Source organism: Schistocerca americana, chromosome X (genome assembly GCF_021461395.2).
Source record: "Schistocerca americana isolate TAMUIC-IGC-003095 chromosome X, iqSchAmer2.1, whole genome shotgun sequence".
Lineage (NCBI taxonomy): Eukaryota > Metazoa > Arthropoda > Insecta > Orthoptera > Acrididae > Schistocerca > Schistocerca americana.
The window spans coordinates 968196934-968222697 of NC_060130.1; the positions used below are offsets into that span (position 1 = coordinate 968196934).

Genomic DNA, 25764 nt, shown 5'->3' on the forward strand with positions numbered 1-25764 from the left:
CTCAGCAAAATGTTCAGTGACAGCGTTTTCCTCAGTATGAATGGCACCACCTAAGGAAATACTTGGTACACTTGCAGGGGATTGGAAGCTGTAGAAGCATCTAATCTTTACCCACACTTGAGATGGAGAGGTATGTGATTCAATGGTGGAAACATACCTTTCCCAAGATTCTTCCTTTTGTCATTTTATGAGGTAGCAGACACAGGCACAGAAGGCAATAAGGTGCTCCACTGAAGGGTGCTGCTTATAGCATTGGAGAGCCTGTCTATGATCTCCAATGGCCACAGCGATCTCTAGGGTCCAGCAGGGTACAGTCTTCTGACAGGGGGATCCCGAGGAAGAAAGGATGGCTTGGTTGACTGTCAAGAGAACAGCCATTGTATGCTAAACAGCTGCATCAATACTACCTTGCAATGGGGAGCTTAGGGCAAGAGCAGAGGTGAAGCCATCCCATTCAGCATTATGGAGAACTCATCTGGGTGGGTGTTCAGGGGAGCAACACTGAGGGAGGGGCAGGAAGATTGGGAAGCGGTCATTACCACACAGGTTATCGTGGGCCCTCCAGTCAATAGATGGTTGACCAGAGCTGCAAAATGAAAGATCAATGGTCAAGTAAGTTCCATGTGCCACAATGAAGTGTGTGGAGGTACCAGAGTTCAAGAGGCAACGATCAAGCTGTGCCATTAAAGTTTCAATGTCTTTACCACAACCAGTGATCATTGTTTCACCTCACAAAGGGTTATGGGTGTTGAAGTCACCCAAGATTAGGAAAAGTAGGGGGAGCTGAGAGATTAATGCAGACAGTTCATTGTGGGATATGCCATCATCGGGAGGGAAATAAATATTAAGATAGTAAAATCCTTACGTGCCCTTAGCCAAACAGCCACAGCCTCAAAAGGTGTATCAAGAGGCACAAGGTCACTATATATAGTGTCCCAGGACATATGTACAAACTCCACCTGATACCCTCTCATAGTCCGTATGATTCTTAAAATAGCCTCAGTAGCCATAAAGGGCAGGGGTCTGAGTGCTGGAAGCCGTGTTTCCTGGGTGAAAATACAGGATGCAGGGTAAGTGCTGCCATAGCTTACCATTGACATAGGTCCTGTGGTACATTGCTTGGGGAGATCTGTTACCTTGAGAGCCACCAGGATCTCTACCTTCGGAACACAAGGAGTACATGCAGAGGCCAGTGGCGTGTGGGCCACCGGAGTTTCCTTCATCTTAGAAGCCTTCCTTTTTTTCCTTCTTCTCCTCAGAAGACAGGGATTGGGAAGGTTTCCCTGAATTGGTTTCAGGGACAGTCAGCAGCCTGTGCTTCCTTCAGCCATCGGCTGGTGTCTGGTTGTGAACCAGTAGAAGCCGTGGAAGGGAGAACCTGGGGGACCTCTTCCTAGCTAGAGAAGCTGCAGGAATATGAGGCACCCACAGCTGGAGGATGTGAACAGGTGTCTCCAGCAGGTGGGAAGCCAATGCTTCCAAAGTGGGTGTGGTGAAAGCACCAGAAGGGCCCCCAACCGCCTGCAGAGCAGGCATTAGTGGGTGGCTCTGAGGTGGCTCTGAGAACCCACTGTAAAAGGTGCAACGGAGGAAAGCACCGTCGACAGAGAAGCTGACAACATTGCGGCTGCAGCATAAGATTGCGTCATATGTACGGGATTAAGACACTCATACTGTATTTTGGCTTCTCGATATGTGAGCTTGTCCAGGGTCTTATACTCCTGAATTTTCTTCTTACACTTAAAAATGCAGCAGTCTGGTGAGCAGGAAGAATGGAGCTCACTGCAGTTTACACAGATGGGGAGAGGCGTGCAAGGAACATTCGCATGCAACTGACACCCATAATCCCTGCAGACAGGGGTAGCGGTGCAATTAGAAGACACGTCTGAACTTCATACACTTGAAGCATCTCATACGAGGAGGAACATATGGTTTCATGTCACACCAGTAGACCATCACCTTGACTCTCTCAGGCAATGTATCAGCCTCGAAGGCCAAGATGAAGGCCCTAGTAGCAACTCTGTTTTCTGTTGGCCCCCTATGGACACAACGGATGAAGTGCACTCCCCATCACTCTTAAAAGCTGGCCTGCGCCTCATGGTGAAAGATGACGCCCTGGACCATATTGAGACACTTGTGGGGAGTGACAGTTACAAGAATGACACCCAACTTTTCACAAGAGAGCAGCGTCTGTAACTGGACAGGAAATGTTTTAATCAGGAGGGAACCGCTCTTCATCTTGAAGATGGTTGCAGCTTCTCTGCATTTCTCTTCAATGTGTTCGACAAAAAATAAAGGCTTTGTGGCCAAAAAAGGTGTCCCCTATGATCCTGATACAGACCACTTGTTGGGGGGAGTATTTTTCTCTTTGTCGTCTAGTCCTGTGTTCCTCCCATGACATAGCCTGGGAAGAGAACACGTTGGGATCATATTCCGTTGCATCATACAAGGCCTTTCCATTCAAAGAAACTGCTGGGGCAATGTGACCACCAGTGGGAGAAAGTTTAAGTCAATTTATGTACGAAGTATCTGCTACGGTGTCACCCACTCTAAATGGGGGCTGTCCCCATGGGTGCCACCCAGTTTCAGCAATGCCTGCCTGGCCAGTAATCCATTGCTGGGAGTCTACATGCCCAGTCATGACGGCACATACTCCACGGCAGACATAGGGAGTGCGCACTGGGTGCACCAACAGTGCGATCCCTGTGTGGTCAGGAAGCTGCTAAAGTGCAGATACTTGATGATTCCCCACCAACAGGGTGGCTACTGTGCTGGGTTTTGGGCATACTATGACAACAGAAAGGAAGGGCAGAAGGATATATAGGCAGAGCGTACACCACCGTGGGCGATCTGCATGGTGCACACTTCTGTAAAATTTGGAAAAGATGGGAGGTCAAACCCAATAATTGGTCCCATATAATTGTTAATGTACGAAGTATCTGCTACGGTGTCACCCACTCCAAATGGGGGCTGTCCCCATGGGTGCCACCCAGTTTCAGCAATGCCTGCCTGGCCAGTAATCCATTGCTGGGAGTCTACATGCCCAGTCATGACGGCACATACTCCATGGCAAACATAGGGAGTGCGCACTGGGCGCACCAACAGTGCGATCCCTGTGTGGTCAGGAAGCTGCTAAAGTGCAGATACTTGATGATTCCCCACCAACAGGATGGCTACTGTGCTGGGTTTTGGGCATACTATGACAACAGAAAGGAAGGGCAGAAGGATATATAGGCAGAGCGTACACCACCGTGGGCGATCTGCATGGTGCACACTTCTGTAAAATTTGGAAAAGATGGGAGGTCAAACCCAATAATTGGTCCCATATAATTGTTAATGGAAGGTGAAGGCAGTGTTGGGAGCGAAACTGGAAATCAAGATCAAAATTGTGAACCAAGTCCAAGCACGGTCTGTGGACCATCCCACGGAAAATCAGAGAATGTAAGAGATAGCTGAAGTGCAACACAGAGAGAGGAAGTAGTGTTACAAAGGCTGGGGCCCTGCAGTAGCCAAGTATGTACTCACCAATGAGTGGTTAGTCCCCTTGGGGGGGAGGATGGGCGTGTAAAGTATGCTAATTACAAATTGTGACAAGTGGTAATAAACTCAAACTGATAATTATGGTAACTACTTCTACATTACTTCTGCATTATTTGTAGAAAACCAGCTACTTTGAAAAAAGCAGCTGCTCTTCCTCCTAAAGTACTACTCAGCTTGGTTACTATCCAATAAGTTAAACGAAGCATTTTAACTTGACACAGACCACTACTGGGTGGCTATATAATGGCAAAAATCAGAATTATCTGATACAAATGCTGGAGCTAGGCAGATTTTACATTCCTAATGAGATATTCTTTTATTTTGTGTTTAAATAGTTGAGGATTTTCAACTTCCTGCCTGACGTACACTGGCCACTTGTTATAGACTTTTGCACCAGAATATAAAATTCCAATCTGAACCCTAGAAACGGATGCATAGCTTATATGAAAATTATTTCTGTTTCTAGTATTGTGTATGTGAACTGCTGAGTTCATCCTAAATCCACTCTTGTTACTAATCACAAATACTGTTACAGTATATATACATTGACATGTAAATGTAAGAAACCCTGGGTCCCTGAAGACACTTCTGGAAGATGTTCAGTTTGCAACTTTACACAATATTATTATTGCACACTTCTGTAGACTAAACACTTTTTCATCTTATTTTCCAAGGCCCTAGAAGAGTATGCTAGATTTGAGTAAATGTATGCACAGTATGCTAACAATGTTGTTTGTAGGTCAACACAGTGATTGAGGTGCCTGAGTGCACAACAGGTCCATTAATATACTTTCTAAAAATGCACAATATAATGGAAAACTACCTTGCTGATCCACTCAATGGGTCCTGCTTGAGCATAGCAGATGCTTCCTCAAGCAGTTTTGATGCACCTTCTACTCTCATCAAAGCTGCTGGCATATCTTGCTTCAGAATTGGATCATCACTGCTGTTGATTGTTTCTCGTCCAACCTGAACATTCAATGGAAAATACAACTCTTCAAATATTATACAAAATACAAAAACTTTATCAAATATTAAATAAATTTATATTAACTACCATCATTTTCTCTCAATGCATTTTTGTGTAACAATAGTGACAAAACCACCAATTCCAGTTTGTTTTTTTTTTTATTATTAAATGAATACAACAGCTTACATTATAAGTCCCATTGGTCATGGACCCCTGCACACTATTATAAGTAATTACTAGGAAGCCTTACAATAAATACAGAAAACGTTTCACCAAATACAAACTTCATGAAATGAAACATATCCCTTCAGAACATTAGCAGCTGATATAAAAAAACAAACTGTTTTTCTGCTTGTGTTTCAACTCTAGCCCATTAGTTTCAATTTTTCTGTAATGTATAGTCAGGTGCTCTCCTTTCTAACTAAAACTGTTGCTATGTAGCCTTCTTGTAAATATAATCAATAGTATAATCCACTGTCATAATCATACTTTCCCATTTTGAACTTACGTATGACTATGACTAGGCCATCTACACGGATCAACCAGAATATTACGACCACCAATCTACTATCGATATAAACCTGTCCAGGTGATAGCAGTGTCACCTGGTTAGAAATGACTGCTAGTTAAACACACGCATGGTACATGTAGTATCAGTGAGCATAATGTCTGTGGGTAGAATGGGGAAGACACGTGATCTACCCAAGTTTAACCAATGGCAGATTGTGATGGCCTGGAGGCTAGGTACAAGCATTTCGGAAACTGTATGACTTGTTGGTGTTCAAAGAGTGCTGTGGTGAGTGTCTTCAACATATGACAATACCAAGGTGAAACCATGTGGAGACATCATGGGGTTCGGTGACCCCCCCCCGCCCTCATTGGAGATGTTGGATGCCATAGGCTGGGCAGACAGGTAAAACAGGACAGGTGGTGAACTGTGGCAGAATTAACATCAGACTTTAATGCTGGGCAGAATAAAAATGTGTCTGAACACAGTGCACTTAACACTCCCAACAATGGGCCTCAGCAGCCGATGGCACAAGCATGTGCCAATGTTAACACCATGACCCCGGCAGCTATGACCGAAATGGGCATGTGATCATTGGCACTGGACATTGACGCTGTGGAAGAGCACTGCATGGTCTGATGAATCATGATACCTTCTTCTTCATGATGGCACGAAGCTGACATCATCCAGAGGAACAGCTCCTAGACCTGTGGGACCTGTGTGACGGAGACAAGCTGGCGACAGCTCCATTACACTCTGGGGAACATTCACGTGGTCGTCCATGGGTCCAGTGGATATCATACAAGGCACCATGATGGCCAAGGAGTATCGTACACTGGTAGCAAACCACATACACCCTTTCATGACAATCATGTGTCTTGACAGCAGTGGCATTTTTCAACAAGATAATGCACCATATCAGAAGGCCAGGAGTGTGATGGAGTGGTTCAAGGAACATAGTGGCAAGTTCCAATTGATATGCTGCCCCCCCCCCCCCCTCCAACTCGCAAGATTTGAACCCGGTCAAACATATCTGGGGTAAACATGGCATCAGAGCTTACCGACCCCCCCACCCCACCCCACACAGAATTTACAGAAATTAGGTAACTTTTGTTATGGCCAATTGGTCGAAACTGAGCAAAGTAGTAAGGAGCTACAGTTCAGTAGCATCCAGACTGCGGAAAATATGTTGAGTGCACTATTAACTGAGATGGAAAACACGCTAAAGTCAGAGATAGGATGTAATTCAACGGAATGCATGAAGCTGAATGGCAAGGTTAGAAGTGAGGAAATCAGAAAAAAGTGCAATTTAGGAGCTGAATGTTCCATATTAGGAGAAAGCGATGTGTATGAATGTTAGCACCAAACAGATAATGTGGGTGAATGTGCAAGATTGAATGTAGCTGTTACTGAAGTGTTCACTGATTTGGGTCAAAATTATATGGTTCAACAGGTAAAAGATATTTATTATGACAATGTTACTGATTTTATGATTAGTGCTGTCGATAATTTCATTTGTGATAATACTAAAGTGAGTCGTAGAAATGTTGGAGTTTACTGGGATGCAGAAAGTTCTGTAGTTATTGATGACGTTTTATAGTAGTGAAAAATGTTAATGAAGCAGACACATTTTAAATGATGCAATCAGATGCAGCAGATGGGAAAATGAAATTTGAAACTGTGAAACTAAGGGGATTACATGCTGTAACAGAAATTGATAGAAAACATTGAGTGAGATGGCCGATACTGATGAAATAATGGAACTGGGAGATTCAGATGTAATGAATAATATGATGCAGGAATGATATAAAAACACAGGCAGGGGTAAGCTTGCTTATGAAGATTACAGTCAGAGGGACTGGGAAGAGTTTGCATCTGTGTCAGCAGATTATTGGAAAGTCAATAAATTCAAGTTTGCCTGTGAGTTACTACACAAAGACAGACAGAATAGGTAATAAAAGCAGACTTATAAGAAACTATTTGATGGTGATGTGAAACGGAGCCACTGAAGAAGGAAACTAGGATAGCTACCACACAGCCAGTAATTTAAAAGGAAAAGTTTTAAGAAATTCTCAATTACTCGTTAGTATGAATGCCTAATTAGGCAAGTCATGGGAAAAAGGAATAAGAAGAAGAAAACAAAGGCCAAGTTCGACACTGAGGATCAAGGTTCAGTTAGAATTTAAAAAAAAAAGTATTTTTCATCAGTCATACATGAGGGGTATTCAATAAATAGAAGATTGGTTTTATTCAGGATTTCAATACACCGTATTATTCCCCTCTCTTTTGGCTACAAAACCCTATTTTTCAACATAATCTCCAGTCCATGTTAGAGCCCTACACCGCCTTACTGTGACGGCCTGTATGCCCACATGGTACCACCCTACTGGTCGAAGTTCAAGCCAATGTCTTGCTGAATCAATAACCTCCCCATAATCCACTTAGTGCTACCCATGGATTGCATCCTTCATTGGGTCAAACAGATGGAAGTTGGTAGGGGAAAGTTCTATGCTGTAGTGTGGATAAGGAAGAACAGTTCAATGAAGTTTTGTGAGGTCCTCTTGGGTCGGCAGACTTCAGTGAGGCTTTGCATTATCATGGAGGAGGGGAAGTTCATTTGAATTTTTTGTGGCGATGAACACTCCAAAGTCGTTTCTTCAATTTCCTGAGGGTAGCACAACACACTTGCAAGTTGATCATTCCCAAATGAGGCAGGACATCAAACAGAATAACCCCTTCAGAGTCTCAGAAGAGCATCACCATAACATTACTGGATGATGGTGCAGCTTTGAATTTTTTCTTTGGAGGAGAGGTGGTGTGGGACCACTCCATGGAGTGCTGTTTTGTTTCCAGTTTGAAGTGGTGAACCCATGTTTCTTCACCTGTGACAACATTCGACAAAAAATTGCCATGATCATCCCTGTAACATGCAAGAAATTCTGCACAGATGGTCCTTTGTTGCTCTTTATGGTATTCTGTTAGGCAGAGATGAACCCAGCAGGCATACGCCTTAGAGTACCCCAACTGGTGTACAAATGTGTCAGCACTAACAACAGATGTCCACTTGAGCAGCAAGGTATTTCACTGTGATCCATTGATCACCTCGAATGAGAGTGTCTGCACATTCCAACATTGCAGAAGTCACAACTGTGTGCCATTCGGCATGTGAGAGACTAGACAGGTTTGCACAACCTTGATGTGATGATGACAAACACCATGCCCAACGACTCACTGTGCTTTTGTTCACTGCCAGGCACCTACGAATAACGGCAAAGCTCTGGTTTTTGATCAAAAGGAACTCAATGACAGCTCTCTGCATGAAATGCACCTCCATTACAGACACCATTTTGAAGGCCACGCATTGTGCCACCCCTAGTGGAACTTCATGAAACTATAGGGGCTGAATAGGGAATATTCCATGATGAGTGGGAAAATTCCATGATGGCCCACAGCAAAGTCTACATTTTTTCTGTCTGAGAAAAAAAAAAATGTTGTATTACTTATGCATTACATACTGCATATCATAAATTGGCTAAAGATTTCTTTTAACTTTACCATGGCCCACACCAATGCCTATATAGATAATTTCTCCTCAGTCTACAAGACTGTTAGGTTTAATAAATACTGGTGACTGGATGCAGCATGAAAGCTGAGAGGGTGATGAAATATTTGAGTAAAGACTGAACCTAAATGAATAATAATTAACAGTTTTTTATTGTGTGTTTGGTTGACTGCAAATTTTATTGCTTTGCTTCACTTGGAAAGTCTATTGGGAATTTGGGGTGGGGGAGTAGTATTTAATGATTTAATGTCTTCATAATTTTATATGTGGTGATTATTTGTATATGTTATAGAGATATATAGGATATGCTGATTACTAGGAAGTGAGAGTTGTCATGTGACCACTGTTGAAACCTGGGGAAGGGGAGTATCGTGTGTTGATCAAATGGATGTTAAATTTATTATCTGTCACAAAGCTAATGTTTACTCAAGTGTGTGTGTGTGTGTGTGTGTGTGTGTGTGTGTGTGTGTGTGTGTGTGTGTGCGCGCGGGGGGGGGGGGGGGGGGGGGGGAGTAGGGGGAAGTAGCATTGCTACATTTAGCTATGGCTAAACTAATGAATACACTGTGTTTATATGCAGTTACTTGTGTTACTCTACAACAGATTTCTTTTGTATGTGGCCAGTACATGAACAGGATATTTGAACATATCAGTACTTTCTGGAGATCAAATCTCGAGTTCAAGCACTGAAATGAGCATTCAGTTTTATGGCCCTAGCTTTTTTGTGCAATTTTCGATATTATTTATAATCAGAAGTACTTTTGTACTGTATCAGTTTGTTTTCAATTTTATTGTTAGACTGAATGTGAAGGAAGAATGTGATGAGCGAGTGAGTTACAGACTAGATGATACTTTAGGCTCATTTGGAGCTGTCCAGGGTCAGAGCAAGGAAGATCACTGATGAGGTTTTGTGTTGTCGTGTTGGTGCTGTGTAATAAGAGAGCAGACTGAAGTATTTTGTGACAATGCACCCAGGAACTGAAGAAAATTTTAAGTTACTGTGATGTAAGAGGTTCAGCGAAAATTAAAAGTGAAGTTGTTTGATGGGTCTCTCCTGCCCTGTTACGAGTAATTTGTTATTGGCATCCCTACTATTTTAAGACGTTTTTACTACTACAACTGGAACCTCTTTTCTTTGTCCTTAATCCTTGTTCCTGTGACAATAACTTTCAAGACTAACCAGTAGTACCCATAATTATTTACTACACTCAGTTATAGATATATAAATGAAAATGTGCAGGGAAAATAAGACTCTCATGATTTTACTGAAGTACTCATATATGCTTCATGATCTAAAATTGATTATTGGTGGCATTTACATTTACCATGAACATTGCAGATCTGCTTTGCTGGACAGCCTACTTAGTAAATGCCACAGAACAAAACTGGACACCGTATGCTGCTGACTTCCACAAACCTTTGAACTGACATACCCAGCCCATTATATGGGAATCTACAGATTAACACAGACTATGAGCTGCAGTGCTACTCAGCATTTTTCACATTAACAAACATTTCAAGAGGTAAAAGAAATGGAAAGGGAAAAACCACAAGGACTGATTACGGGATCCAACCTGATATCTCTGGAGCATTAATGTGGCACTTTACCACAGAGCTACAACCATAAATAGTTTTAAGATGAAACTGTACTTTTATATTTTTGGATTAATATTTTCATTGATAAGTGTCTTTAGCATATCATTACTATAAGTTTCTTATGAAAATTGCTTTATGTTTAAGTTTCTTATGAAAATTGCTTTATGTTATGGGGCACAACATTCTTGTAAATATAATCACTAATAAACTATATAATCACAGATATATTTTACGCATAATAGGATATGGGATGCAATAACAAGAGGAAACAACGACACTACAAGGAAGTTCGGCTATTCACTGAGGGAGGATTTGCACAGACTGGTACACAAGCACTGACCATCATAATAAGTCATATTTTCATGCCAAACACCCATTACTTTTGAGATGTGGGTAGTAGAACTTTACACTGCTTCACACAAATTAAAATAACAGCTTTACTTTTCCTTCTCATGTCATACAGCTGCATACACAATAATGCAATTTTTTTCCATTTTCTAATAATATACTGGAAACTATCTTCTTCAAGCACAAGTTCTTTACAGATGACGCAAGGCTGTGTCTTGTGGTGCCCAAGAACCAATACAGAGAAAGCAGGCACCAAATGCCACACATGTGTCCATTATCTCCTTTCCTGTTCCACTCGCAAACAGAGCAAGGAAAAAATGACTGCTATATGCCTCCATATGAGCCATAATTTCTGATATCTTAACTTTGTAGTCTTTAAGCGCAATGTATGTTGGAGGCAGCAGAATCATTCTGCAGTCAGCTTCAAATGCCAGTTCTTTAAATTTTCACAGTAGTGTTCTTACTATTCTCAGCAGGTAGCTTATCGGCTTTAGCCACACCAGACAAGTTAGGAGTGGCCTTGGAAAGAAGTTCTAGAAAATCGTTGTGCGATTTGGCACTTCAGACTGGTGTGGCAGTGGCATCTGCTCACAGAGCCCTCCACAATCTCAAACTGATAGGTTGAAACTAACAGTAGTGCACTGACTGACTGACTAACTAAGATATTTTAACTATATGTATGTATTGCAACCCATTGAACTCATAGAGCAAATGATGTTGAAGTTGTAAAATCTTCTTCAGTTATGTGGCGATTGGAATATGTCTTCCTGATATTCGTTCTGCAGAATGCCAGGCACCTTTGTTTATTTCATCATCTTCTTCTTCTTTTCTTCTTCTTCTTCCTTTTTTTTTTTTTTTTTTTTTTTTTTACAGTGCAACTCATCTTTACAGTTTTTCCAGTTTTACATAATCTAAGTTTTATATAATCTAATGTTAATACATTTCTTAAAGGAGATGGTACACTGTGGATCACTGCACTGCTAACTACTAACAGTGTAGTTAATTTACTATTTTCATGCATGTCTGAAAGAATACACTGCTGATGAACCACAGCAGTATAAAATACTTTTTATACTTATTCACTAATTGTGACTTCCTTAACATCAGCTGTAACAGGTACAGATTGACTATGCAACAGTCACATATGGAGATTTGTGCCGGACTGTGACTTGAACCCAGATTTCCTGCTTGCTATGAGTGGTTGTCTTAACCACTTCGGCTACATGTGCACACTCCCTGGACTGACCTAAACCTGCGTCCTGGCATGCGCATAGATAGCAGAAATGGTTATGGATTTAGGTCAGTTTGAGGAGTGTGCACAAATAACCAAAATGGTTCAGGCGACCGCTTGCGGTAAGTGGGAAATCTGGGTTTGAGTCCCAGTACAACACAAGTTTTCATATGTCATTTTTAAGTAGTAAATCTACACTTAATACATCTGGTGTCAAGAAAGTCACAGTAAGCAAATAAATTTTGAAAGTTAATCTACTATGATCTCTCACTACAAAATTACAAATTTTTCGGCTTGAATTGTGTGGGCGAAGCCAACACTAAATTAAGTTTCGGATGTACAAGAAAAGTACTTTCAGAACAATTCTAACTCACAGTCAAATGAATACTACAAGGTTAAAAATACCCAAAAGAAAATGTTACACTCTTTCTCACATGGCAGTCATGGTTTCAACATTAATTGAGTACCTATTGTAAGTCACAGGGTATGGCTTGCAACATAAGCTGCAAATCTGTCGTATGTATTTTGTACATATTCTACGACTGATGTCGAACTAAGACAGAGATGTTGCCAGCACTACTGATAATTTCACAATACCAATACAACCATCTTAACGGTACTGTTAAAATGAAATGTTAAAAGCACATTATGCTATCCCTATACAGTTTCATATGCCTGTGAAACCCCACAATACTGATGACTTTTGGCTAGTACTGCCCACATAGTGAAATTCCTGTTGTGATTTCAACCTCTTGATCTTGGCTCCGGATCAATCACACAGGACCTACAATATACATATGAAAGATGAGAGTATACAGTACCTTACAACAGGTACCAATTTAATGATAATTTGGTGCTGACATGAAAAAGACTTGAACAGTTCCTTTTGACAACTTTAAACCCAATGGTATGCTTGTAGCAATGAGCCATAGGTTGTATAACTCTTTGCACTGTAACAGACGAAGCTATAAAGATAGCAGTTCAGAAAATAGTTTTCATTAGTTTTCATATATATATATATATATATATATATATATATATATATATATATATATATATATAAAAAAACAAAGATGATGTGACTTACCAAATGAAAGTGCTGGCAGGTCGACAGACACACAAACAAACACAAACATACACACAAAATTCAAGCTTTCGCAACAAATTGTTGCCTCATCAGGAAAGGGGGAAGGAGAGGGAAAGACGGAAGGATGTGGGTTTTAAGGGAGAGAGAGGGTAAGGAGTCATTCCAATCCCGGGAGCGGAAAGACTTACCTTAGGGGGAAAAAAGGACGGGTATACACTCGCACACACACACATATCCATCCACACATATACAGACACAAATAAAAAATAGAGGGAAACATTCCATGCGGGAAAAATATATTTAAAAACAAAGATGATGTGACTTACCATACGAAACAGACTTTACAAATGTCTGCTTGTGTCTGTGTATGTGCGGATGGATATGTGCATGTGTGCGAGTGTATACATGTCCTTTTTACCCCCTAAGGTAAGTCTTTCCGCTCCCGGGATTGGAATGACTCCTTACCCTCTCCCTTAAAACCCACATCCTTTCATCTTTCCCTCTCCTTTCATCTTTCCCTCTCCTTTCCTCTTTCCTGATGAAGCAACCGTTTGTTGCGAAAGCTAGAATTTTGTGTGTATGATTCTGTTTGTTTGTGTGTCTATCGACCTGCCAGCGCTTTCGTATGGTAAGTCACATCATCTTTGTTATATACACAGACACTGTCACATCATCAAAATAAACAAATTATTTTCACTTGATATTTAGATATACCACAGTCTGTGAGTAACAACAAAACATTTTACCTTGACTAAATTAGCAACAGCACGACTAACAGCCATTACAGGCCGTTCAAGATCAGGCATAGGATTGCCATCTTCTGCTTCTTCATGAAGGATCACCAAACGTGACACCTGCAAAAATAGTTCAAGGTACAATACAAGAATAATTTCTAACATGCAAGTTTTATAACAAACACTAAAGTGTGTATGGTGAAACATTTTAATCTGCATTACACATCAACAATTGTCTTATTAAGAAATGAATGATATTAGGAACATATATAGAAAATTATTCTCATCCTATAGAAGATATTCCTTCTACAAGAGATTCACAAAATAGAATTTTTGAATGCAATGAACTAAATACATCTGCTTGCAGCAGTTCTGGAACATAAATTGCAGTATGTGAGAAACGTTTGTTTCCTAACACTACTTTATGTAATATAAATCAATGAAACCACATCTTTGCATACATGCAATAATAAACGGATAACAATCTTAAGCCAATGCCTAGATTTAAAAGGAACCCGTCATTCTTTCAGTGTGAGGCCTGGTGGTCTAGTGGTAAAATGAGTGCCTGGAAACCAAGAGGTCACAGGATCAAATCCTGGTTGGGCCGTGGATTTTTCAGTCTATGTTTTAACCTAGTCAGCAGCTCGCAGTGACGCAAGAAGTCACCAGGAAGGACATTCGGTTTGGATTCCATGTTAAACGGAAGTCTACTTTCCCCAGTTGGATAACTGTGGTAGGTTAGAGTCAAACAAGTCAGCAATGTGATGTACAAATGAAAGACCTGCACCACACCACTGAGCCAAATGAAATTACTATTCTTTTTTCAGTTAAATTTTCACCTTTTCACTATGTGAGTACAGTGAAACTGACTAGATGGACTGTAGTAGTATGTATCAATTAAAAACAATAATGAATTCATGCTGTGAGGTAATCTTTTTTAGGAAGACACTTCACACATTTAAAGGTAGTACACAAACAAGATGAAAGTTATGTCATAACATTTGTGGAAATTGTACAATGAGTGGAGCACACTAATTCACTGAAGAGAGTAAAAAAGGGTCATGGTAAAATGATACTCTGCATACATAACACAGCTGAGGCACAATCACTCTTACCATGACAATCTGTAAATGGTATTATACAACACATTTTGGCGTATCACTTATTTGGGTGGATGATGTAAAATTGTTAAATATAAATAGTTAAACATACAAATAACTATATAGCAGCTTCAAATCATCATAAAACTCATTTCCCACAAATAAAAATATTTGGGATACTTCTAAAATCTAAAAGATATGAATTAATTGGGAAGCACTCTTAGGGTGTTTGCAGACGATGCTGTCCTTTACTGTCTACTAATGTTATCAGTGGATCAAAACAAATTGCAATATGATTTTACAAACATATTTAAATGGTGTGAAAAGTCACAACTGGTCCTAAACAATAAAAAGTGTGAGGTACATAACAAGAGTAATATATAAAACACTTTGGTCACACAATAAACCACAAATATTTAAAGGTTGTTGATTCAACCAAATACCTACAGATTACAACTACAAACAACTTAAATTGGAGCCATCCCATAAAATATGTTGTTGAGGGGGGGAGGGGCTAACCAAAGACTGTGTTTTACTGGCAGAACACTTAGAAGATACTACAAACCTAATACAGAAACAGCTTATACTACATTTCATTTTTCACCCACTTCTTATTCGAGAGTGGAACGATTGAGAAATAGCCTGAAACTGGTTCTATGAGCCTTTTACTGAATACATCAAGTGTGAGATTTCAAATTTTTGACTTATTCCATACCTTAGACAACCATTTTGTTTAGTTTATCCATATTTGTCATGTTACTGACAGAGAGTATCAGTGAACACAATAATTTTAACTATAAACTTCATTTCCGCCAATGCTTATGTAAATTCTTTAATAACTAAACCAGTTTTGAATAACTAGTCATTATCAGCAACCCATAAATACTTCTTGGCTGATGGCTGTCAGAGAGTGCTAGTTGTCAACATTTCCATGAAGCTCCTACTAGAGGACTGGTATTCTCATAAGAGACTCATGGAAATGTCTACCTCCAGCATGCTCTGATGCAGTCATCGGCCTACTAGAGGACTGGTACTTTGTTAGCAACTCAAAGTGGAAGATGTCCTTTGTTGGCACTAAATAATTTTTGCCATTTTGAATGGGATAAACTGACACAACAGTGCCCATCTGCCACACACTGGTGTAGAAGGTGTCGTAAATTCAGCCAAGTAGAAGAAAAAACTATGCATTTCACATGTACATTTATATTTATAAGCTGAATTCCAGTTTTTCGTTTGTGTGAGACCATTTGTGCCACACAGGCGCGTATCAAAATTCTGGTTTTAATATTTTACTTTTCATGTCTTTTTTTCATTATCCTTCACTGAATGTGTCAAGGCTTGTGTGGACTGTGATATGTTGTGTATTTTTGAAAGTTCGTGAGCACCGCACAAAGTTTGTACTACACAGTCAGCTGATGAAATACTTCTCTGTTTCCTGCCTGATTGCAGTGTTAAAGTCCTGCGATGTTTCAAAGAGCGTTATACTCATAATCTTCTGTTGAAGTGTCGAGATATCGCAGATGTAATATTTATACTAGCCGTGTGCCCCCCTCCACCTGGCTCCAGGCAGTTGGTTACTGTCTGACCAGTGGGCAGAGAGTGTGTGAGGTTGCTGCGGTGGGAGTAGCATGTGCTGATTCATATCTTTGTCTGGGGATTCAGGCTGAGTCTTGCGAGATGGACAGTGCTGGGCTCACTCTCGTCATATTGCTGCTAATGCAGCAATCCATGCTTTTCTGAGCTACTATCCTTTGTCTCTGTTGATCAGATTCTAGTGAATCTGTATTTCAGTGGCTTCTTTTATTATGCTGTCCCAATAGCCAATTGCTCGGCTTACCACAATGGTATTTTGAAAGTCAAAGGTGTGGTCTTCCTTGATGCATGCTCTACTTAAGTGAAGACAACCAGTCTCCTCTATTTTCATAGCGAACACAATGTTTTTATGGATGCTGTTAAGGTGGTCCAGAAACTCATCCAGTGACTGGTCCAGAAACTCATCCAGTGACTGACTGCTGTGCTCCCACACCGCAAAAGTATTGTCTACATAGTGGAAGAAGTGTTTGGATTTCTGATGAGTGGCATGAAGGGCCACCTCCTCACAGTATTCCATACAGAGATTTGCCACCCCTGGAGCTAATGGGATTCATATGTCAACAGTGATGTTGTGGTATGAAAGTTTGGCAGATAGGCACTGGATGAGTTTCTGGCCCACCTTAACACCCTCCATCAAAACATAGCTTCCACTACAAGTAGAGGAGCACGGTTGTCTCCCTAACTTGGACATACCAGTAAAGAAGATGGCATTCAGTACACAGTAGGAAGACTCATACAGACCTCTACCTGCATGCAAAAAGCTGCCACCATCCAGTGCAATGGCAACAATGCTGACCACCCTGGTACATATGGTACATAGAGAGGGGGGGGGGGGGTTGCAATGAAGAATGCCTCTCAGTCAAACAATGCTACCTGAAGGCATCGAAGAGAGAAGACGTAACAAACTGGGAGGAGAAAGAAGAAAAGAGACTTGAGACTGATCTCAGACAAAGCTGCGAGCCTGTTTGAACAATCCGATGTAAAAACCGTCTTCAGACCACTACTGAAACCAGAACAGTGGCTTAGTTCTGTGAAAGACCAATTTAAACAAAGTACTTGAGATTTACAGCATCACTTGCGAACGTGGCCAACAATACACTGGGCAAATACAACTCTGTATTTCAAAATGCTGGAAGGAGTACATTAGATGTGAGACTGGGACACACAGAAAAATCAGTGATAGCAGACCATGCATCAAGAAAGACAACACTTTGGCCTTTCAGAACACCAATAAGATGTTATACTGAGCAACTGGCTATGGGTACAGGATCATAAAAGAATCAATTAAAATATTGATTCATGGGATTCTAGTCAACAGGGACAAAGGATACCATCTGAATGCAGCACATAATACCATGTTAACGGCAATATGATGGGAGCTTGCTCAGCCTCATCCATCTCGCGATGTGCAGCCTTAATGCCCAGAGATGTGAATGCACACCCGCTACCCCATCCACAGTAACCACACTTCCTCCCCGCCCACTGGCTGGACATCCAGAACCAGGTGGACGGGGGTCAAAACACTACCATAGATATTACAGCATCCACAATATCTCAACACTCACCAGAATATGAGGAATATGAAAACATTTTGAAAAGTTGTGGCACTTTAACACTACCACTCGACTCGAAACCCAAAAAGCTTCTCATCAATAGCATAGGCAGGGAGAGAGTGCATTCCCATTTCATTATTTGCAAATTTTGTTTGTGCTTCTTATAAATTTTGGCACCAGTATCCTAATTCTCATATCACAGAAAAGATGAGTGAAACAGATACAGGTGTCAGTGACATGGAGAAACAGGTGAACTCACTAAAATTGAATAAAACTCTAGAGATTGATGGAATATGGAGTAAATGCAGGGCTAGGTCCCTGTATCATTGGCCTCTCCTGTTTCCGGCATGATGCATGCACCTTGTGGGTTGCCGCTCCGTACGCTGCAGGCGCTACTCCTTCGGAGACAGTTACACATCATGCCAAAACTTTGTGTTATCGCATTCAATGCTAACTGTAAACATTCTACTTACAGTCTCAACACTAGCAAGCACCATTAGGGACTGCTACCATCAAAAGTGTGCGCACCAACTACAGTGGCACTTGTATCAGTGACTGTCTTCTGTGAGCAGATCAAATTTCCTCCGCCGTGGTATACTTAAGCTGTGACAAATGTTCCAGTGGACAGCTGTAGTCGCAGCTCCACTCCAGGCCACTTGTGCCAGTTGCCTACAGCATTCCGTCCGTTGGGGCCTCCATCCACCTATGCACTATGCTATATCGCTCCGCTTCGTCACCCAAAAGCCACCAGCACCTTCCCTGGCACCCAGTGCTATCGTGGAGTTGTCCAGCATCGATTATGTCATGACACAGGTCACGAGAGACTCTTGGCTTTGCCACACTCATACTAGATTGATGATCATTTCTGTCACTGTTATCTTTTGTGTAACTTTACTTCCCTGTTGTGAGGCTACAATAAATGTCAAACTAACTGTAGAAACATTAATTAGCTGTGTCCAATACAGACTATTGTCCAAACTATGGACATAAAAGAATTCCTATCAGATTTGTAATGCCTCACTAATTTTAAGCATTACTGGATGAGAAGCAGCTTGACTGCAGCTATATGCAAGACCTGCAGGCAGGCGAGGAAGTACTGACATGTAACTCCACAAGTGAGCCTGTTTGCACACCAGGGCCAAGCCGCACAGTCATTGTGACATGGCAGACTGGCCACGCAGCTACAAACCAGCCAGCAGAGTATTTCTACAGCACTGAGACATGAAGGTGTTGAGCTGTATGTGCCTAGAAGCAATGTTGTGGTACAACAAGCATGCTATTAATCACTATAAATACATTCGATTCCAGCAGCACTGTGTGCAGTCTGGCAGCACCCTCTGTGACATTGAATTCACACAACTCCCCATCATGCTACGTGTCAGCCAGCAGTCGACATCAGTCTGGGCAGCCAGCTCCACCAGACAAGGTCAAGGTTCTGGTCCACACCCACGGACTTAGAACAACACAACAGATGATCCATTGCCAGGCACCACTACGGCAGCAACCTCCTGCCTAGCAGGGCAGTGGTTCACAGTCAAGGTGGTACTGCTGCTATCCTTACACACCAGGGCCAGCTTCTAACCTGGGAGTGATAGATACCTACGAGAAGTCAGTGGATGTTCACATCGTGGGCAATGCTCACTATGGGCCACATAGTGCTAACTCAGGCACGTGCTTGCTGAGTGGGGTAAACAGTGTCAGCAAAGCAGGATGCAGACATCAAATGTTCATCCTGCTGCCGTGACCTTCCGATGTCAACGGCACAACAGGTGGACCACACACCTAGAGAGGGCGTATCCAGAAGCATCGCAGCACTCCAACATTGTAGCTCAAAACTACGTAAAATATATTATATTTTGCAATGGGGTTTTCCTAGCCACGCACCACACCTTGCCAGAACCACCACCTCTACACCATAGCAGCCCCACTCACCATGGGTTCCTATAGCAGTATTTTGATATCAGCGGACCTCACCAGGCACAGCTTCCATGCAGCACGGCTTCACAATCACATTGCACAGTTTTGTTAAACAGTGGAGTGAGTGAGCACACTATTCATTTTTGTGGATGTTTTCCCTGTTTCATATGTACAGCACATGGAGTCTAAATGAGTGATGCACGGGGATTGAAGGGTTACGTTGGTGCAGCCAGGGGAACTGGCTGATCTTTTGCAGTTCCTTGGTAATACAAAGGAGCATTATTTACAACCTGTGAGATGTGGTTAATGTAAATTTCCAGGGCATTTCATGGAGTTAGTAGCAGTAGCAGTACCAGTTGTTTGTGTTAACTATCACTGATACAGGCATGTAGCTACTCAGTGCACATAATTAATATGGATGATAAGATATAAGAGTTAAGTGTGTGTTGAATCATAAGGCCTGAATGTGAGTGAATTCTGTGTTCCTTAGAGTGAATTGGAGATTAACCCTCCAGTCGTGGACAACGTGAACATGTCCATTCTGCTCTTTCCAGATAATTTTGCGCACCTTGCTGTTACTGCATCAGATGCAATTTCTGCTCTGATTCCATGTCGGAAATTGTGATTTTTGCGTTGAATAATTTTCTGTTGCTCTGGAACAGAGTAGGCTATTTTCCAACCAAATATTTTCCTGTTGCTCTGGAACATCAGAGGTTGCGATTTTCCTGTCTGAAACATTGGGTGCTGGGTTTTACATGTTCTCCAGCCTCACTCACATACATACACACATGCCTTCTCAACCCAGCAATTTTGTAATCTTATTCCCAATCTTGTTTATGGAATCTTGCTTTAATATGTACAACATTTGGAACAATTATGAATAAGTTTATTCTGCTTTTATAATGTTGAATGCAATTTTTGCATTTCCCGCATTATTTACATTAACTGTCAATTAAATATCAACTCTAAATCAAGGTGTTGTTTTCCTGTTATGATCCTTTAATTCTATTTGTACAACTATTTTAATTATTGAATAAAAATGCCCCATGATTTTGTACAGAAAAATTAGAAAATTCCCTGCAGTTACAGTATTAAGGTTCCACAATGGCTGATTCTCAAATACAGGGTGTCATTAGTCAGGAGGCAGACCAAGCATTGATTAATGAAATGGCACAATTGAGAGGATGTAATACCGACTTGTGTAATAGGCTAGCAGCTGCAGATGAAGAGCTGGAATTGGCTCAGCAACCTACTCCTTTATTAGATCCAGCCACAGGTACTTTGATCATGCCCTTCTCCAGAAAGTGAAGTGGCAGCGTAATGTTTTTGTAAGTTACAAGTGTTGTTGATAACTTATTTCATAGCAAATCAGTGTCTGTGATTCACAGTTATTGCCAAAGAATCGATCACCCCAAATGTCAGTGTACATCAATGCAAATAAATGTACATTTCTCAGAATTTTTGGAGGTTACCATTGACCAGCACATAAATCAGTTCACAGTAAATCGGTGTTTGTGATTTAGTTACTGTAGTACATATTGTAACGAACATATTGTGTTACATCTAGTTTTCCCTTTCACAAGGAGTAATACTATCTACATTTATCATAAATTAACTCTATTTTCAAGTTTTTTAGCGAATATTTGAGAAGATCACTGACAGTGGAGCTGCGTTGTGGCTAGTGCAGTGTCTTACGAGACAGTGAACAAATGACTTTAAACTAAGCCTGATACCTGTTGAGGTAAAAACAAATTAATTCTCTATAAAAATTAAAGCAAATACACAAAACGAGCCTTCTGATAAGGCAATAGAAAAACCTGTGGTAAAAATTACTAGTTTTCTAAAACTTTTTGAGGTTGATTATAGTCGCTATCCTTTCCTGTTGATGCTATATCCTTTGTAGGAAGTGTGGGATCTGTCACTACTCGTTCACTTTACTGCGAGAGGTGTGTCAATGGTACATCTAGGCATCATATACAGGAGAGACAGGAACCAGGGAGGGCTCACAGGGTGTTATAGTGATACCCTAATCTAACAAGTTCAAGGTGCTGTCTTTCAGTGAAACTGAGCCAGTGGGATTCACTTGACCTCTTTTGGTGACACCTGCTGCCTCAAGAGGAGGCAAATGCTAAAGGGTAGGGTCTATTAATTGTAGGCAGTTCAAACCTATGGAGAATAATGGTACCACCTAGGGAAGTGGCAGAAAGGGAGATGAAGGAACATTAGGTGCTCTAAGTGTGTTTTTGCCTGGGGGTGACATTCAACATGTTGAAGAAGCTTTTCCAACAGCCACTGAGGGAACAGGGTGCAGCCAACTGCAGATTGTGATACATGATGGAAATAATAATGACTGTCATCTAGGCTCTGAGGTCACATGTGTAGCATTCTAGCAACTGGTAGAGAATACCAACCTCGATCACAGAGGTTAACGATATTTACAATTAGTAGCACTGTCCCCAGAACAGATCGTAGCCCCCTCGTTCTAACTCAAGTGGAAGGCTTGAAACAGAGACTTCAAAGATTCTGTGACAAGCTAGGCTGTGACTTCCTGGACTTGTCTTGTAGGGTTGAGAACCACAGGGTCCAACTAAATGGGTCAGGTGAGCAGTACACATTGGGCTGCTACCCAAGTAGCTGACTGTGTGTGGGGTGCACACAAGGGTTTTTTAAGATTAGGCTACTCTCCATCCAGTCCAAATAATGACAGCTGAGGGATATCCCAAAACTCCCACAGGGAAGAATATTAAAATTCTAATAGTTAACTGCCGAAGCATTTGCGGCAGAATGCCAGAGTTTGAAGCATTCCTGAAAAACAGTGAAGCTCACATAACACTTGGCACAGAAAGCTGGTTCAAAGTTGGAATTGATAGCAGTGAAACTACTAACGAAAATTTAAGTGTATGTCGAAACGATAGTCAAGTGAGAAATGGAGTTGGTGTATTTGCCCTAGTAGAGAAGAAACTCAAATCCAACACAATTAGAGATTGCAGCTGCATGCGAGATTGTTTGGGCACGACTTTGTATTAGGGGAGGGCATAAACTGGTAACTGGATCCTATTGTCCACCAAACTAAACTCATAATATAACCAAAAACTTTAGAAAAAACCTCAGTTTACTTGTACACAAGTTCCCCAAACATACTGTAATCATCGAAGGAGACTTTAATCATCCAAAAATCAGTTGGGAAAATTACAGTTTTGTTAGTGGTGGGCATGACAAGATATCCAGTGAAACATTACTAAATCCCTTCTCTGAAAATTACCTAGAACAGACATTTGGGAACACCATTCATGATGGAAATATATTAGATCTAATGGTAACAAACAGACATGACCTCTTTCAGGATGCCCACATAGAAACTGGTATCAGTGACCATGATGTGGTTGTGGCAACAATGACTACTGACGTACAAAGGAGAATTAAAACAAGCAAAGAGATATACACTCCTGGAAATGGAAAAAGGAACACATTGACACCGGTGTCTCAGACCCACCATACTTGCTCCGGACACTGCGAGAGGGCTGTACAAGCAATGATCACACGCACGGCACAGCGGACACACCAGGAACCGCGGTGTTGGCCGTCGAATGGCGCTAGCTGCGCAGAATTTGTGCACCGCCGCCGTCAGTGTCAGCCAGTTTGCCGTGGCATACGGAGCTCCATCGCAGTCTTTAACACTGGTAGCATGCCGCGACAGCGTGGACGTGAACCGTATGTGCAGTTGACGGACTTCGAGCGAGGGCGTATAGTGGGCATGCGGGAGGCCGGGTGGACGTACCGCCGAATTGCTCAACACGTGGGGCGTGAGGTCTCCACAGTACATCGATGTTGTCGCCAGTGGTCGGCGGAAGGTGCACGTGCCCGTCGACCTGGGACCGGACCGCAGCGACGCACGGATGCACGCCAAGACCGTAGGATCCTACGCAGTGCCGTAGGGGACCGCACCGCCACTTCCCAGCAAATTAGGGACACTGTTGCTCCTGGGGTATCGGCGAGGACCATTCGCAACCGTCTCCATGAAGCTGGGCTACGGTCCCGCACACCGTTAGGCCGTCTTCCGCTCACGCCCCAACATCGTGCAGCCTGCCTCCAGTGGTGTCGCGACAGGCGTGAATGGAGGGACGAATGGAGACGTGTCGTCTTCAGCGATGAGAGTCGCTTCTGCCTTGGTGCCAATGATGGTCGTATGCGTGTTTGGTGCCGTGCAGGTGAGCGCCACAATCAGGACTGCATACGACCGAGACACACAGGGCCAACACCCGGCATCATGGTGTGGGGAGCGATCTCCTACACTGGCCGTACACCACTGGTGATCGTCGAGGGGACCAAACCATCATCGAACCCATCGTTCTACCATTCCTAGACCGGCAAGGGAACTTGCTGTTCCAACAGGACAATGCACGTCCGCATGTATCCCGTGCCACCCAACGTGCTCTAGAAGGTGTAAGTCAACTACCCTGGCCAGCAAGATCTCCGGATCTGTCCCCCATTGAGCATGTTTGGGACTGTATGAAGCGTCGTCTCACGCGGTCTGCACGTCCAGCACGAACGCTGGTCCAACTGAGGTGCCAGGTGGAAATGGCATGGCAAGCCGTTCCACAGGACTACATCCAGCATCTCTACGATCGTCTCCATGGGAGAATAGCAGCCTGCATTGCTGCGAAAGGTGGATATACACTGTACTAGTGCCGACATTGTGCATGCTCTGTTGCCTGTGTCTATGTGCCTGTGGTTCTGTCAGTGTGATCATGTGATGTATCTGACCCCAGGAATGTGTCAATAAAGTTTCCCCTTCCTGGGACAATGAATTCACGGTGGTCTTATTTCAATTTCCAGGAGTGTATACATTCAGTATACTAAATAGAAAAGCAGTACAGCCGTATCTTAACTTGAAACATTCAGCACAGGACAGGAGCATGTAGAGCAACTATGCTCAAGTTTAAAAGAATAGTTGACGATGCACTGCATAGATATTTACCCAGCAGAACAGTTTATAATGGGAGGTACTCTGAATAGTATACAGTCACCGTAAAGAAACTTCAAAGGACAGAGACTACTGCATAACAAGTGTAAAACAATGCATATAGCCAGAGAGACACTGAATGTAAACAATGGAAAGTCCAGATTGGACAATCACCAGTTAAAAAACAGACAGACTCTTACTCACTGTAAATATGACACGTTGGGTTGCAGATAGGTCAAAGAAAAGGCTGTTACACACTAGGCTTTCTGCCAAATTCTCCTCCAGAAAAGGAAATAAAACCACACTCACATAAGCAGATACACCTCATTCACACATGACTGCTATCTCAGGCTGCTATAGCCAGACTGAAACTGTTGCATTGAATGAAAGCAGCAACTGACAGTGGGTCAGGAAATGAGGACAGAAAGCACAGTAAGGTGGGGGGGGGGGGGGGGGGGGGCGTGCTGTCAGATGGAGCATGTAGAGACCAGACAGGGGCAGGACAAGGCTGCCAGGAGAAGCATCAGGAGGCTATGAGGGAGGAAAGGAGGCCTGTGAGCAGAAAAGACTGGTGGGTGCATTGGCAGAGAGCAAGCACAATGAGAAAGAAGTGACATGAATCAGGAGGAGCTTATAGGACAGAGGGAGTGGAAACTGTTGTATGGAGGGTGTGGGGCGTTGGGACAGTAGGTTATCGTAGGTTGAGGCCGGGATAATTTCGAGAGTGGAGAATGTATTGTAAGGGTAGATTCCATTTGTGCTGTTCAGGGAAGTTAGTGGTTGAAGGGAAGATACTGATGGACTGGGTTTTGAAGGTGCCATTAAAATCAAGTGTGTTATGTTCTGCTGCATGTTGTGCCATAGGGTGGTCTACTTTGCTCTTGGCCACAGTTCAGCAGTAGCCACTCATCCTGGTGGACAATTGGTTGCTCACCATAGCAATATAAAAAGCTGTGAAATGATTGCAGCAAAGTTGGTATATGACATGGTTGCTTTCATAGGTGGCCCTGCCTCTGATGGGGTAGGATAAGCCTGTGAGAGAACTGAAATGGGAAGTGGTGG

At 42.3% G+C, this 25764-nt stretch overlaps 1 protein-coding gene across 2 annotated transcripts in view; it reads right to left on the reverse strand.

Moving 5' to 3' along the window:
- Positions 1-25764, reverse strand: part of LOC124555714 (vinculin) — a 298529-nt gene that overhangs the window by 252552 nt on the left and 20213 nt on the right. For both annotated transcript variants that reach the window (XM_047129722.1, XM_047129721.1), the window contains exons 2-3: positions 13589-13696; positions 4364-4509 (exon numbers count right to left, since the gene is read on the reverse strand). In XM_047129722.1, the coding sequence (XP_046985678.1) occupies positions 4364-4509; positions 13589-13696 (254 nt within the window). The remainder of the gene's footprint in view (positions 1-4363; positions 4510-13588; positions 13697-25764) is intronic.